General features: G+C 41.0%; 1 protein-coding gene across 1 annotated transcript in view; it reads left to right on the top strand.

The window, feature by feature from the left end:
• Positions 1–17,626, top strand: part of Slc9a9 (solute carrier family 9 member A9) — a 631,054-nt gene that overhangs the window by 39,488 nt on the left and 573,940 nt on the right. Inside the window, exon 4 of the mRNA XM_004663627.3 lies at positions 20–96. Within this exon, the coding sequence (XP_004663684.1) occupies positions 20–96 (77 nt within the window). The remainder of the gene's footprint in view (positions 1–19; positions 97–17,626) is intronic.

Here is a 17,626-nt window from a genome sequence, read left to right as displayed (position 1 = left end):
ATTTTCTGTTTTTCCCCAGAGACACTTTTTTCAAAACTTAGGATCTATTTTAACATATGCCTTCTTGGGAACGGCCATCTCCTGTATCATCATAGGGTAAGTGGTTTTCCGAGTTCTAGGTGGCTGGAGGTCCACCATCAGTGGGGGCATATCTTGTATATCTGGACTCCACTAGCCAGACCATTTATCTGTTTTTTGTAGTATATCACATCTGGCTTAATTTTCTATATTGTTGATTGCCATGCTTTGTTGTGTTTCCACGCTATGGATCTAACATGCTAGGCAAACAGTGTGCCCTGGGCCCTGGCCCACCCCAGTCCCAGTATGCCACATGTGCATGGACTTCCTGACTCTGTTCCACAGCGTCTGTAAGTGCAGGGCCTCAAATCAAAGCAAACTGCAGTTAGCCTGCCGGATCTTCCCCGTGACTTTCGGGCTTCTGACTTAGGGTGTCTGGGTCACTTGGCCAGAGTTATGTAAAGCAAATTGCATTCCTTTCTAGCTTGAGTAATGCGGACATGGTCACTGCATATTTTTCCATCAGGGTTGCAGGACTATAGCGCTATGTGACAGGAACAGAATAGTAACTCTATGCCAAGGATCTTATTTCTAAAGGAAAGTTTACAAGATTTTTACAGTATGAAACACATAGGTCCAAATACAGCACACTGAATGTGGCTTCCTGGTCTATATACAGTGGAATATGAACCTTCCCCCACACCCATTGTATTTTATTGGCTATGATGCTGAGCCCTAAGTCTAATTGCAAACTCTGGCTCACAGGTCATCATAAAGCAAAATGTGCTCCAAAATGGTGAAATTTGTCCAATCTACTTAGAATCTTATCTAATATGTGAAAGTATACCCTGGTTTTCTTCAGATTGTATAAATCTCCTTTTACTAAGACATAAAAACGCCATTGTAGAAAAATGTACAACTGCTATGTCTGTGATGATGTGTTTGTCTCAAATTGTGTGATATGGCCAGCTCAACCCGTGATTTCACCACATACAGCTGTCATCACTCTAACACAAGAAGATGAGGTTTAAGCACTCCCTCCTAACACATCTCCATCTCTCTCTCTCTCTCTCTCTCTCTCTCTCTCTCTCTCTCTCTCTCTCTCTCATTCTCTTTGGTGCAGTGTTTAGTGTGTGCCAGCTAAGGCTGAGGAGGTATCGGGGGAACCTTTAACCAAACCTGAAAGCAGGGGTATTTCGTGTTGTAGCTCAAACTACTGAGCTACATCATATGGAAATAATGGCATGAGTAAGGGAAAGAAGCAGTGGAGGATACTAGTACTGGGCTCAGGATGGCTCTGAGATGATATGAAGCCTGAAAGCCTGAGTTCAGATTCCATAACCCCTACAAAGCTGGAATGGCAGCTGTTGTAATCACCTTCTTACTACTGGGATAAAGCACCTGACCAAAAGCAGCTGATGGGAGGAAAGTTTTTATTTTCCCTAAGGCCTCTAGGGGAAGCTTCATGCTTGCAGGGGAGAGCATGGCATGAGCAGAGGCTGGACATCACCTCTGCCACAGCAGGTGGACAATAACAGTAAGAAAGTTAGCCAAGTTCTAGCAAGGGTAAGTTGACTACAACACTCACATACCTGCCCCCCACAACACACCTCCTCCAGCAAGGCTTCACCTCTCAAATTGTCATAATTTGGGGACTAAGTATTCAGAATACATGAGTTTATGGGGGGCATCTTATTCCAACCACCACAGTAATGAATCTATGGTGAGATGGGTGGTGGAAAGAGGAGAATCCCTGGAAGCTCATGGGCCTGCATATGTAACAGCAAACAAGAGACTGTCCCAAACATGGTAGAAAGTGAGAATCAACATCCGATGCTTTCCTCTGACCTCCACACATTCACCATAACACATGTGCTTCAGGTATAAATACTTTTATACCTAAAGGTGGAGACTTGCATGAAGACTGGGAAGCCTCATCAAGTCTAGATGCTGAGTGATCTTATAATGTGACCTGAAAGACCTGGCATGTCTGATCCCTCACAAAGCAATTCTGGGTGGCCTTTCTGACCTGTGAGTGGTCTGGAGCTCATTATTGAAAATTTGAAACTCTCAAGGACCTTAGAGATCTATGTCATTAAAATCTCTATTCAGAAACATCTTCAAAGGCCCATTAATTCAGCCAGTCTTATCATCAGTAAGAAGTGGGTCCATGGTGAAGATGGAGCTTCAAGCCTCAACTCCTGGCCAGCAGGTCGTGTGTGATCACCTCCTAGCAACTTCCTCTGAACTCCCCACATCTCCACTCATTGCCCCATACATTTATACTGGCTTCTGGGATGTGTGGCCTCTTGACAAGGACTTCTTGGTTCATAGAAAGCAAGTTAAGAATAAGGGAACCTAAAATTTAGAATGGCTACTATTGCAGTTACTTTCTCATTGTTGGGATAAACACCAGACCAGAAGTAGCATATGGGAGGAGAGGCAGCCTCCAGGGGAAGCATCATGGTGGAAGCTGGCTCACTTCTATAGATCCATAGCACAGCGATACCATCAAATGGTTTATAAGCATGAACACCCAGAACTCAGAAGTGCTCTGAGTACACCTTAGGGGTGGTTCATATCCTGCTAGAGAGTCAGCTATGTAATCTTGCCTTGTTGATAGATTTTTGGTTACCCTTAGTTCTCAGTGCTTTCTGAAAAAGAAAAACAGATTCTCCAGTGGAAAGTGAGATCAGGATAGGTTAAAGGGGATAAGCATTATCAATGTAGAGAAGTTTTGATGTGTGTAGCCTCACTTTTGTCAAAAGACTAGAGGAAGCGTCTCATAATCCATAATCTTGGTTTCTATAGATTTCTGGCTTGGTTCCCAATTCCTGCTATGGGTTCCTTTCTATTGAGCAGAGCTCTTAGCCAGAGAGCCAACTGGTTATCCACCTAGGTTGTGTGCCACTATTGCACAGGTGGGTCCATCTTGTCAGTCTGGTTCATATAGCAGGTCTCCTGCTGGCTCAAAAGCTGTGAGCCATTAACCCCAGCAGCTCAAGTATCACTTCTCAGCACTACATGGGCTAACCATCTGGGGACTGGGTTGCTTCCAGATTCTGCTGGATCTCTCAATGTTCTGCATCAGCAGCATGTACTGTCTTCAGCAATAGGGTCTTACCTTTTACCTCCAGAGGATAAACAAATGCCTTGACAGAAGGCTGTCTTGTTTTGGTGATGGAGAGACACTACAAGTTCTCTCCATTAACAGCTCAATGTTGGTTGTAACCAATTTCTGGTACAGGGAGTTATAAGTCAGAGACAAATGATTTAGGGTTCAGCTTCATCCCACCTCTCCAGGGTCCTTCTTAGCAGACAGTCTCTCCATGCTCCTATTGAGGGTTATAGTTTTTAGTCTGCTATCTAGGAGGAAGGTGTCTATAGACCAATTCACTTTGGATTTTGTTCCGTGTATATGTCCCCCATGTTCCTGTCCCCTCCCCCACAAAGCCTTTCATCCCTCTTACCAGGACCTTGAGTTGCTTGTCAGGTATTCCCGTAACTCAAGCTGTTCCAACTTGAGAACCACAGATGAGAGAGAACATGTGGTGTTTTTCTTTCTGTGCTTGTATAAGTTTGCTTAATATGATCTGTTCTAAGTCTGCCCATTTTCCTAAAAATTTCATTATGCCATTTTTCCTTACTGCTGAGTAGAATTCCATTGTATATATTTACCACATTTTCATTACCCAATTGTCCAACAATGGGCATCAAGGTTGATACCAGTTCTTAGCTATTGTGAATTGAGCATCTATAAACATGGTTAGATGACTGATTGATTCCCATAGTGGTTGTAAGTTTGCATTCCCACCAGCACTGAAAGAGGGTTCCTCTTTCCCTTCATTTCACCAACGTTTATTGTCAGATTTTTTTTTTTTTATGATTCCCATCTTTTCTGGAGTAAGGTGGAATCTCATAGTTTTAATTTGCATTTCCCTGATGTTTAAGGAAGCTGAACATTTTCTTAGGAATTAGCCATTTGTACTTCTTTCTTTGAAAATTGCCTATACAGTTCTCTGACCCATTTTTTCAGAGGATTGTTTGATTTTTTTTTTTATTACTTAGTTTTTTGACAGGACTCTCTCAGTGGTATAGCTGGAGACGATTTTCTCCCATTCTGTGGGTAGTCTTTTGGCTCTGTTTATATGTTTGTATAAAAGCTTTTTAGCTTCATGAGATCCCACTGGTTGAATGATTGGCTGATTTCCTGGTATTCTTCAGGAAGTCTTTCCCCACTCCTATACCATGGAGAGTTCCCCTTATTTTTTTACCATCCAGTAGTTTGAGAGTTTCTGATTTTATATTGAGGCCTTTAATCCATCGGAAGTTGATTTTTGTGCATGGTGAGAGGAGTGGGTCTAGCTTCAGTTTTATAATGTGGTCATCCAATTTGTCCAGCACCATTTGTTGAAGATGCTATATTTTCTGCAGTATATGTTGTTGGCTCCTTTGTCAAAGATCAAGTAGCTATAGTGCACAGGCCCCAAACAAGCTAGTGCTCAGAATTCACAGGCTGTAAACACATTGTGCCCCTCACTACTCTCCTGGAGCTCATAGGCCCCCACTTTGGTTTCTTTCTTTCTTTCTTTCTTTCTTTTTTTTTTTTTTGAGGTAGGGTATTGTTTAGTCTGCTTTTAAATTTTTATTTATTTATTTATTTAAGCGTGAGAGAGGAAGAGGCAGACAGATAGGGAAAGTGAGAGAATGGGCATTCCAGGCCCTCCAACCTCTGTAAATGAACTCCAGATGCATGCACCACCTTGGGCATCTTGCTTGCATAGGTCCTAAGGAATAAAACTTGTGTTCTTTGGCTTTGCAGGCAAGAGCCTTAACCACTAAGCTGTCTCTGTATCCCAACCTAAGTCAAGGTTTCACTATATATCCCAGGCTGATCTTGAACTCACTATATAGCCCAGGCTGGCCTCAAGCTCATAAAACTTCTCTTTCCTCAGCCTCTTGAGTGCTGAGATTACAGAATGTCACCAGACCCAGACAGTTTCAGAACTTTGAAAAGAAAGAAGCTCATACATAAATTCAGACCAAACGTATACTTTTCATAACATGTTAACTTCCCATTATATGAGATATCCTCATAACTTGGAAAATGATTCACTATATCCTTCTGATAAATTAATGGTGATAAGATCAACCACAAACATTTATTAAATCCTCTACACTGCCATACACTTTCTAAAAGTGCTTTACTTAGATTATCTCATTTGATCCTCAAAATAATCCTAAGCAACTGATTTTTGGAAAGAGTGGCCCAATGGGAAGTTAAAGACATGGGATCAACAACTAAATAATTTGGTTTCATAGTAAAATTCTTAATAGCAGAAAAAAAAATATTTACTTCTAATGTGGAAGGTTTTCCATAAAAATTCAAAGTCTATAATCAATTAATACTCATTTACATGCCACATGTTTTTTTCATTAGCCCAGTAGAAGTAGTCATAAATATGGGACACATTTATTTTGGAATTCTGTTCAAAAAGAATTAATATTTTTAAGGGAAAAAGAAATGGCTGTTGTGTGCACATTTGCTCAGACTTGTAGGAATTTTTCATGCGGAAGATTCAGGTCAGTTATACTGGCCACCACAATGGTGATGCCTGAGAGGAAGTGGGTCTGGGGAAGCCATTTCATGAAGAAGGAGGAAGCAATCAAATGTGTAAGCTGTTCAGTGCATCAATTGTGGTGGGTGAGGGGAACACTGCCAAGTTCCAGGTTGGAGAGGGGGCTTCACTTAACGTATCAGTATTGTGTGACGTGGGCCTGAAGTGCTGCAGGGTGGTGGTGGAAGGCCCAGAAGTCCAGAGTCAGAAATGTATGAGAGTCTGGAGGCCCTAGAGAGTGTTGTGGGGCAGACATGAAACTCAGCCAGTCTTCTGAAGGCAAAGACATGTCCAGTCACGCCGCGAGCTGGCTTCAAGCCGGGCTCCGAAGCCATGCCAGAATTCAAAGTGCTGGCTTCATTTGAATGCATTCAGTTTGCTGACTCAGTATCATTTCAGAAGCTTGATTAAAATCATCTTCCATTACATGAAAAAGTGTGCCATGCTAGCATAGAAAACCATTCTCTGTTCTTTGTCATTATGCTTTTTTCTAAAACTATTTTAAAGGAGGAATTGTTTAATGTCTTGGGCTGGGGAGATAGCTTAAAGACTAAATGCCCTTGCTTGCAAAGCCTGAAAGCCAGGGTTCGATTCCTCAGTATCCATTAAAGCCAGATACACCAAGTGGCAAATGCATCTGGAGTTTGTTTGCATCAGTAAGATGTCTTTCCATGCCCATTCCCTCTCTCTCCACCCACACACAAATAAATAAAGTACTTTTTAAATTAATGTCCTTTTCTAATATCATCCTGTTTTATCACAGAAAACATTGTATCTTAAACATACTTCTTTTTTAAAAAATCATGTGTTTGGGATATTTCTCTGCTTTTCCCTCTCCATCTACGGGGACTAATTCCTTTCTTTTTTGTCTGTCTCCATTCTGTGCAACACATGTCATAATGACAAACTATACATTTTGCATTTATTAGTATCCCTGAGATGCATTTGTAAGCACAATGAAAATGATATTGTTTTACTTTATCTATTAATGGGAAGTTGAACAATTGTACAATATCAAAAATATTTTGAGAAATAATAGCTGACTTTTAAATTTTCTTCTCATGCTAGATGCTGACATGAGCTTTTCACATGGTTATCTAATTTCATTGCCATAATACACGCATAAGATAAGCATCATTGTCATTCTTGTGTTTATATTCAAGGCTTTTGAGGCTAAGACTTGCCCAAAGTTTTGCATTAAATAAATAGCAGTAGCTGGGTATGCTGGCACATGTCTTTAATCCTAGCACTTGGGAGGCAGAGGTAGGAGGATGACCATGAGTTCAAGGCCACCCTGAGACTACATAGTGAATTCCAGGTCAGCCTGAGCTACAGCAAGACCCTACATCAAATAAATAAATAAATAAATAAATAAATAAATAAATAAATAAATAATATAGTAGTAAATGGCAGATCCAACCTGAATCTAGGATGTATTAACTGATCTGATTTTCTGTTGTATTTTACAATGTCTGAAAAACAAGGCCTTCAATAATTTCAATTTCTTACATTTCATTATGACTAGCAAAACCCTAGAAAGATCTGTATCTTTAAGGGTATAAATCTAAATGCATGTCCTTACTGGAAGTGGTTGGGTAGGGTGGTTTGAATCTATTTTGCTATTGTAGTATTGCTAAACTCTTAGCAATTCACTCAGGAAAACCTGGATTTATAAACATGAGGTTGTTCATATTATTCATGTCAACATTCCTCTGGGATCCTTAATCCACACACCAGGGAAGTTGTGCCCAGCAGCCCTCCCATCTGTCCATGTGACTCAGTCCTGCACTGCCACAGCTGCTCAAACGGGGACCTTCACTGATTCTGGCTTTACTATGGCTCTGTCCTGAACCAAGGTGAGGCATGGTGAGGCTCAGCAGCTCCAGACACCGATTCCTAAACCTGTAGGAAGAGGCACATTTGGTAGTGTGAAACCTCAACAGGAAGATAGGTAGTTCTTAGGTGAAGGCTGAAGCACACCAATGGCTAAAGCCCTCACCCTAGTAGGAGGACAAGTTGAAGCTGAGCTCTTAGTTCAGAAATTAGGACCTGGACATGGTGTACAGAGTGACTTCTGGGAGAATTGGAACTCCTTGTGTTTGTTATCCATGAATTTTTCATAAGAGAAACCATGCATAGGTTTCACCATTTAATCAAGTCCTTTAGAGAGCTACAGCCCACAAAACAAAGGACCCGTGTATTTGCGAAGAGCCTGGGCAAAGACTTTATAGAACAGGGATGATTTTTATGTAGAACTGAAGGCTTCTCTAGAATGCATTATGGATGGCCAGAAGGTCTGGAAATATAATGCTATTGTTTTCTCATGTACTGTAAAGACAATGAGCTAGTTTTTATCCCTTTGTCTTCCCAAACTTTATGACAATCAGCATGCATACCTAAGAATGAAAGTGCTTGGTGATTGATCTAAAATGAACACTCAGTTTTCAAAATCATGTCAAATTGTTTTCCAAGGCAATGTTACTGCTTTTTCCTCTTAATATTTGCAAGCCTCATCAGTATAAAATAAAATCACATTGTGTTCTTCATATGTAGTTAGTTCCCCAATTATTAAATTCATTGTATATGTTTGTAAGCATTTTTTCCTCCATTTTATGTTTAGTTCTGTTATGTTTTTATTAATTTACAGAGTATATATTCCATATATTAGTCCATATTTGCTTACATGGCTTGTAAAGATTTGTCTTTGGTTCTGTCTTTCACTTTTATTGTACATGATTTTTTGTTTTGTTTTGTTTTGTTTTTGTTTTTCAAGGTAGGGTTTCACTCTAGCTCAGGCTGACCTGGAATTCACTATGTAGCCTTAGGGTGGCCTCAAACTCACAGTGATCTTCCTATCTCTGCCTCCCGAGTGCTGGGATTAGAGACGTGCACCATCATGCCTGGCTTGAACATGATATTTTTAGAGTGTAGAAATTCTTAATTTTAATCTAGTCAAACATATAAATGTTTTCTTTTATAGTTATCATGTTAATAATTTGTTTAATAAGTTCTTCTCAAATCCAGAACCAGAAAGATATTTTCTTTTGAATAGTTTTTATTGTGCAGTAACTCTACTTTCTGGAGTAGTTTTATATGCAATGGAAAATAGACATCAGCTAAATTTTGTATCCCTGGATTTCCCCAGGACTTTCTTTCTTGCCCCATGGCTTCTGTTTCTACACTCTTAATTCTGTTGCATTGTTCTATAATCTATGCCTGCACCAAGTTACATAATTGATTGTTCTTGTTATTGTAGCTTTGTACTTTTATTCTTATACAGAAAAACACAAAGCATGTCCTTCTTTAGGAGTACTTTGTGAAATATGAATGAATTTCAGAAATAGAATATAAAACTGACAAATCAAGTCCTGAAAAAATGTTGTGTGCATCCTTTTCATACTGCTCACAAATGACCAGCACTGAATAACACTAAGACATAGGTATGTATTTAGGTGCAAAGGCATGCATGCAAGTGTACAATAAGTATGGGATTTAAAAAAAAACATAATCTGGCTGGAGGGATGCCTCAGTGGTTAAGGCATTTGCCTGCAAAGCCAGAGGACCCAGGTTCAATTCCCCAGGATCCCAGTTGCACAAGGGGGCACACAGGTCTGGAGTTTGTTTGCAGTGGCTGGAGGCCCTGGCGAGCCCATTCTCTCTCTCTCTCTCTCTCTCTCTCTCTCTCTATCTATCTACCTCTTTCTCTGTTCCATACTTAAATAAATAAAAAGATGATAACGTCAGAAAACACACACACACACACACACACACACACACACACACACACACACACACACAGTTCAGTGGCATGGAATATTTTTGGAGGGAAAGTAAAAAGAATGGGGTAGGAAAAAAAACAGAGAGGAGAGATAAGTTATTGATAATGTGCTGGGTGTGATCCCAGTTATTTATTGATATATTGTTATAATATGTAACTTGCATTTCAGTTACATTAAAGTGGAAACAAATAGATTTAGAGGACTCTGCTTCATTATTCTGCTTACTTACATTCCTGGGACAGTCTGATTCTTCTATTATTTTCCTCTGTGTGTGTTTTAATTAGAACAATTTGAGTTGGCAGGCAGCAATAGAGAATTAAAAATGCCAAGAGAGGACTGGCCAGTATCCTAGGTTAACTCGTATCAGCCCCAAGGCCTTTGTGTTTTTCCTCTTATTATCTCACGCTTGCCTTCTCTCTTCATTGTCCTCCCTCTCCATCCTTCACAGCCAATGGAGAGTGTCTCGGCTGCAGCTGGTGGTGACTGTCCCTGAGGCCTCAGGGAGGTTTGTCAGACCAGAATGGAAGGCCCAGGCCTGCTGTGTGCATTCATTTCCTATCTGGATTCTGAGCTGGCAGGAATTATTGTCACTGGTGGCAACAAGAAAAAAAAAATGTACTGCTTCCCAGATACAGTCAAATGAGAAAACATAATCTTTCATTTGCCGGAGGTAGCAGAGCTGCTACAGGTGGTTTCTCATACGCATGTCATAGCAGCGATGGTACTTCTTGTAGCAAACAGAGTGATGCTTATGGGAAAAAGGAACAAAAAGTAGGAAGGGACCATGGAGAACCACAGAGGGGTAGTTCCACAAGAGAGGGAGGTCTTCAGAGACATATGAGAATGCATTATTTACCAACCAAGTCCCCTCCAAGCTGAGCAATGCTGGGAACAGGAATGACTTGTCCAGGCAGAGAAAACAAAGCAACTTTTAAGGGAGGCAAAAAATGGAAGCAAATAAAACTTGAATATAAGTTGGGAAGAGAAATGTCAAAACTTTGAAGAATGATATTGTAAGAGAAAAATACCAAATAACTAAAGCAAATGTATACATTATTTAAAAAACTTTTGAAAAAGATTTTGCCTGAAGAATCTTTCTGTTGAGCAATCTAGCCTAGAGATTCTAATGATAGAATTCCTATTAAATGAAATATTCAAGACTTGAAAAATACCTGGTTCACCCTCATTCTCCAATGCCCTCAGATATAAAGTGAGGTATTGTTTTCTCATTTGAATAAAATTTGATGAGTTATAGCATATGTATCAGTCTCTCTCTCTCTCTCTCTCACACACACACACACACACACACACACACACACACACATACACACATAACATAACTCCATTTGGATAAAAAGTGAAAAAAATGTAAGGTCAACTCACTTGTTTTCTGTTATTGTAATACTTCCTACCCTAGCTTAGTGTCTTCAAACAACAGACATGATTCTGTAATTCTGCAATGTAAGTTGGACTCAACTGGGTTGTTCTGAGTTCCCAGTTATTCTTTCTGAGTTATTCGTGTGACCATAGTCATCTATCACTGTCCTGCTTGTTTCCATGAGGCTGATTCTCTCACTAAACCTGAAGCTCTTGGCTTTTATATGTTTTTCTCGGTTATGCTGGTTGACTAGTGAGTCCAGTGATTCTGCTGTCTCTACGCTGCCCAGGACTGGAATTATTGGCATGAATGGCCAAACCTTACTTGTTATGTGGGTGCTGGGGAGTGAGCTCAGTGTATGTGTGTCTGTGTGTGATCGCCTAGCACTGTCTTTCATCTTTTTGGTAATAACTATTCTAACTATATTCAATGTGGCATTTTTAAACTTTTTTTTCTTTTTTTCTTTCTTCTTTTCCAAGGTAGTATGTTGCTCTAGCCCAGGATGACCTGGAATCACCATGTAGTCTCAGGCTGGGCTTGAACTCACAGTGATCCTCATACCTCTGCCTCCCAAATGCTGGGATTGAAGTTGTGCGCCACCATGCCCAGCATTTTTTAACTTTTTATTGGCAAGCACTGTATATATAGACGATATACCATGATCATCACTCCTCCCACCATCCTGCCTCTTGACCACTCCCTAATCCCCCTTCCACTAAATCCCTTTTTTCTTTCCAACTAGACTCTCATTTATTTTGATATTGTCACTGTTTTTCCTCCTACTTTACAGGTCTTGTATAGGTAGCATCAGCCACTGTGAGGTCGTGCATGACACATTCACTTTGTGTCTGGAATGCAGCCCTGCCGAGCGCTCCTCCCGTCCCTTTGGCTCTTACGTTCTTTCTAGACCCCTGCTGCAGTGGTCCCCGAGCTTTGAAGGCTGTAGTAGAGATGATTCACTTAGTGCTGAAAACACCCCTGTCACTTCTTTTCAGCACTTAAATAAGCTATGAGTCTCCCTAGTGGGCACCACTATCTGAAAAGAGAAGCTTCTCTAACCAAAAATGAGAATAGTATTAATATATGAGCATAAACATTAAGTATTTACAAGACAATTTTGTGGGCATAATATATACATTTAGCCAGACAACGGTAGTTGTTTCCCATGTAGGGCTTATGACCTCCTCAGGCTTTTTAAAAAACCTTTTTTAATTTATTTGACAGAGAAAGAGGAAGAGAGAGAGAGAGCACGAGAGAGAATGGGCATGCCTGGGGCCTCCAGCCACTGCAAATGAACTCCAGACGCATGCACCCCCTTGTGCATCTGCCTAATGTGGGCCCTAGGGGACTGAATTTGGGTCCTTTGGCTTTGTAGGCAAATGTCTTCACTGCTAAGCCATCCCTCCAGCCCAGCCATAGGCTTTTGTTAGGTTTTCAGTATCAGGTATGAATTCTCTCCCATGGAGTGGACCTCAAGTCCAGTCAGAGAGCAGCTGACTCCCCCCATGACAGGCATGCCATCTTTGCACCAGTTGGTACATTTGGCCTGGGTATTCAATTTAAAGCTTGCAGGGTTCACTTTCATTTAAGACTGGACTATAACAGATAGTTCTAATATGGTCCTGTTGATCCAATACTGAATAAAAACTGGAAAGTGTTAATTCCTCTCTAAACCTAGGACTCCCCTTAAAATCATGAACTTCCAAACTTTCTCAGTAGTAGCAGCTTGTGGCTGGTCTGTGTCTTCCATCTGTGAATTTACAATGCACTTTCTGAGAATAGCACTAGATGACTGTGGGCAAACTTCCCGTCTGATTAGCCCTTATGCTGCTCCCTTCCCCAGTCCCATTCTCATGTGTCGTATGAGAACAATGCTTTCCTAACAGGCCACATTTAGTCTTATTTCTTTCAGTTTAAAGAATTAATATTAGCCATCCTGAAGGTCTTCTTCTTAAATCTCCAAACAGCACTACTGACAGTCATGATTAGACAAAATCCTATCTGTGAGTATTCCCATACCATTGTTGATCCCTAAACAACTGTGATTCAATAATTACATTACCACAGATCATTTGTCATAGGTGTGATAGCAATATCTTCATTATGTTTTTCATTTGCATGCAATATGCAACATCCCCCCATGACATGTTACAAATTGCTTCTTTCCATCTGAATCTGACTTGCCACTTCTGTTTTAAAGTTTGCTTATATACTTGGTTTTCTATTGATTTTATATAATTTAATGTTCCATCACCAGAGTTTCTTCCTAGACAAATCTATGATAAGTCACAGATAAATTGCTTACATCACCGTGAAAGTTTTACTATTAATTTGCAGCAAACCAGTAGCTATTATAGCTTGCAAATTTAAGGCCTCCACAGAAATCAATGACCTGATTACTTAACAAGTTAGCTCCTGCATTGAACACAATTACAGCTTTATCCCAGCAGAAAGTAGTAGTGGATCAAAGCTAAACACTGCCCTGTAAGAGAGGAAAGTAAGCAGACTCATTTGGAAAAATGAATAGTTACTAGACATGGCTCAGGCATTAGGGGATAATTTCATTTCAAGATGACCTCATAGTTTATTATGGGAGGGTTTTGCAGTCAGGTTCACACTGCTGGTAATCATCCAACCAAGAGCAGCTTATGAGAAAAAAGAGGTTTATTTTGGATTACATGCTCAAAGAGGAAGCTCCATGATGGCAGGGGAAACTATGGAATGAGCAGAGGGTGGACATAAACAACAGGAGAGTGTGCCAACTACAGGCATGGGGAAACTGGCTATAACACCCATGAGCCTGCCCCCAACAATACACTGCCTACAGGACGTTTTAATTTCCAAATACCATCAGCTGGGAACCTAGCATCCATAACACCTAAGTTTATGGGTAACACCTGAATCAAACTACTACATTCCACCCAGGTCCCCCCAAACTGCTAACTTTCCATTATATAAAATGCAATACATTCAGTCCAACTTTCAAAGTCCCCAATATTTTATCAATCCCAATGATGTTCAAACATCCCCATAATCTAAGATTTTTTAAGTGAGCCATAATAACAAAAAAGTCCCCCCAAATCCCATAACAGCACAGAATAAACATTCATACTGCAAAAGATGGCATTGGGTATAGCAAAGAAATATTCAACCCATACAAGATTTAAAACAGCCAGTGCAAACATCAAACTCTATATGCCTAAGACCAACAACTCTAGCCAGTGACAAATCTCTAAATCTGATAATCCTAATCAGCAACAAGTCGTGGGAGTTCTAATTCTGCCCCTCCAGCTAGGCTACTCACAGTCCTGGAAAACTTCATCTACAGCCTGCAGCTTTCCTTAGCAACAATCTCGTGGTCCTGGCATCTCTACTGTGTCTCCTCTCAAGCCATGGTTCATCCTCAGGGTTCCATTGAGTCTCCATGTTGGCTTCCAGCAAACCTGCTTCACACTGCCCATGGCCATTTCCAAAACACAAGACCATGTTACAAACACAATGACCCTCTGTTTCCTGCATTTCTTATGCTCCATAATACCAGGTGTGGTGCCAATTTGTTAATCCAGGGGGGAATAAAGCAGACTTGAAGAACAGGACACTCCTTGATGACTCAGGCTCCTTCAAAAGAGTCTACATTCTTCCTGTTGCCCCAGTGCAGGTCAGCTGGCCCTATCTCAAAAGTTGTAATCCCTCATATAATTGCATCTGAAGAGGCAGAAGTTTAAGCCCAAAGATTTCATTTCAGTGCCATATCCCTCTGCTCACACCATTCTGTTTCTGTGCAATGCAACCCTGAACAACTTCTCAGGACACAGCCATAATAGCAAGCTGGAGGGACACAAACTGCTTCCAGCTCAGTCCAGACAAAGCTCCTTTTGCCCTCATAAACCAAGCCTCACAGTCCATAGTTCTTACTGCATTCAGGTCTTGCAACTCTGACCAGAATAGTCCATCAAGCTGTGCTTAAAGCACTACAAGATGTCTCTTAGACCAAGGTTTCAAATCCTTCCACATTCCTCTTGAAAATCAGCTCCAAAAGGCCAAAGCCACACAGTCAGGTGTCTAGCAATAACCCCACTCTTGGTACAACATTGCTGTTGCAGTCAGGTTTGCATTGTTGGTAAAAATCACCCAATCAAGAGCAGCTTGTGGTGAAAAAAAGGTTTATTTTGGCTTACAAACTGGAGAGCAATCTCCATGATGGCAGGAGAAAACAATGGCTTGAGTAAAGAGGGGACATCACCCCCACCCCGACCAACATAAGGTGGACCATAGCAACATGAGAGTGTGCAAAACACTGGCAAGGGGAAACTGGCTATACCACCCATAAGCCCGCCCCCAACAATACACCACCTCCAGAAGGCTTTAATTTCCAATTGCCATCATCTGGGGAACCTAACATGCAGAACACCTGAGTTTATGGGGACACCTGGATCAAGCCACCACAGCAGGGCACTTAGGTTCAAAATATGGGCAAAGTACTGTTTTTATAGTCCTCTGCCCTCTGCAGTATGTCATACAGGTTGTCATATTTTTATGTCACGACAACTATATGATATGGGCAGGGACAAGGACAAGGATTCGTCTACTTCATGGATAGCAACATTGAGGTTTGATTACTTTCTCTAACATACTTGCTATTGTTCAAAACTGTGGAGGATATCAAATTGTTCTGATTTCCAGATCCTTTTGTTTCCAAGGTGGCTAGGGACCTACCCAACTCTTGAAATCCAGTTCCCCATTAGTCACATAAGATAAGCAAAATTTGAGAATTATGATACATATGATAATAACACCATGCTACATACATTGTACATACACCTTTCAATTTTTATGAATATTGTGAGGGTGCAATATGAGTGATGTGTGCATGTGCATGGTCAGATGCGCTCTCAGGTACATAAAGCCAGAGGAGGATGCGGATGTTGTTTCAGCACTCTGTGCATTTCCTTGAGATGGAGACTCTATGAATGCGGAACCAGCTCTGATTTTCACAAGCCCTAGTGCTTCTCCAGTGTCTGTTTCCACAGGTGTGGGTTACAAGTGTGCATGGCCCTGCCAGGGTCCTGGGCAGTTGAACTCAGACAGTCTTGGGTTCTCTCAGACCCTCTCAGGCCCTCAAACTGGAGGCAAGCACTCTTAACTGCTAAGCCACACCCAGCCCATATTTTAATAATTTTGTTATTAGTGAGAGAGGGAAAATTGGCACACCAGGACCTCCAACCACTGCAATCCAACTCTAGGTGTGTATGCCATCTGTGCACTTGTGAGACCTTGTGCATGCGTCACCTTGTGTGCCTGGATTATGTGGGATCTGGGGTGCTGACAATGGGTCCTTAGGCTTCACAGGCAAGCACCTCAACCACTAAGCCATCTCTACAACCCTTTAGTGAATTCTTAAAAATATTTTTATTGACAACATCTACAATTACAGACAATAAACCATAATTCCCTCCCCTCCTTCACTTTCTCTTTCACAAATTCATTCTCTGTCATAACCCCCGCCCATTAGTCTCTCTTTTATCTTTTCTTAAAATATTTTATTTTTATTTATTTATTTGAGAGTGACAGACAGAGAGAGAAGGAGGGAGAGTCAGAGAGAGAGAATGGGTGAGCCAGGGCCTCCAGCCACTGCAAACCAACTCCAGACGCGTGCACCCCCTTGTGCATCTGGCTAACGTGGGTCCTGGGGAGCCAAGCCTCGAACTGGGGTCCTTAGGCTTCACAGGCAAGTGCTTAACCCCTAAGCCATCTCTCCAGCCCTCTCTTTTATCTTTATGTCATCAAGTTTTCCTCCTATTATGCAGGTCCTATGTAGGTAATACCAGGCATTGCAAAGTCATGGATTTTTAACATATATTGTTTCAATTGCCCATCAAAAAAGCTGGGATATGAAATTCTCCCAAAAAGACATCTGCACAAGATACAAAAAAAAAATTATAAATGTAGTAAAATTGTTTAGGTGACTGGATACATAACTGCGTGCCATTGAAGAGTCCAGAGTGACAGCGTTATGGGCACAGAAGCTTTAAGAACTGAATTTACGTACTCTAGAGCCAACCACATGCTCTGAGCATGCACAGTGGCTGACACTAGTGTGCTCAATTGCAGCCCAAATCACATGTTTCTGGAGCTGTGTCTATAATCTTTCTCAGGCTCACCTGAACTATTCCTCCCACTGATGTGCAGTTTAGCTTCGCAACTATCACTGAATGTTTCTGGTAAGGAAATTGGTTTTCCTATTAGAAAAAGTACAGACCTGTCTCCTCAAAGGCCTTTTTCCTTTTCCTTCTAAATTTAACTCATTTACATGTATCATATTAGGAAAATAAACTTATTTAAAAGTGTCTTCTTACATGGTTGTCAGATGATTTCCATCCCCCCCTTTCTTCCTCCTTGGCTTATGGCTGTGTAAGGTAACAAGAGACATGCTTACTTAGCTCGATACACTTCCAGATGCTATTCTGTGCTTCCATTACCATCATGCTGAAAAGCTCCAACAGTCAGTCATTGTTGGATGTTATTTTTGTTTTAAAGTTCCACAAAATTAAGAAGATTTAGTTACCTTTAGTCTTTTTAGTTATTTAAGTACTGTGAACTAACGTTCCCAAAAAGCAGCTGCACCGACCTCAGGCATCCTACAAGGTTGGCTGACTGCTAGAACTTCTGTGATTGTGGAGGGACAGAATATTACAGTCTCAGAGCCTAATTACCTTGGGCAATCTTTAGTTCTCTTCACATCCATTTATGGCCCACCTCTGCGTCTGGCCTAACATCCTTGAGACTGTCAGGTGATCAGGTGAATGTACTAACAGACCAGCAGCTTCCACCAG

Source organism: Jaculus jaculus, chromosome 17 (assembly GCF_020740685.1).
Source record: "Jaculus jaculus isolate mJacJac1 chromosome 17, mJacJac1.mat.Y.cur, whole genome shotgun sequence".
In the NCBI taxonomy this organism is placed as follows: Eukaryota; Metazoa; Chordata; class Mammalia; order Rodentia; family Dipodidae; genus Jaculus; species Jaculus jaculus.
This window is presented reverse-complemented; position numbering and strand designations above follow the sequence as displayed.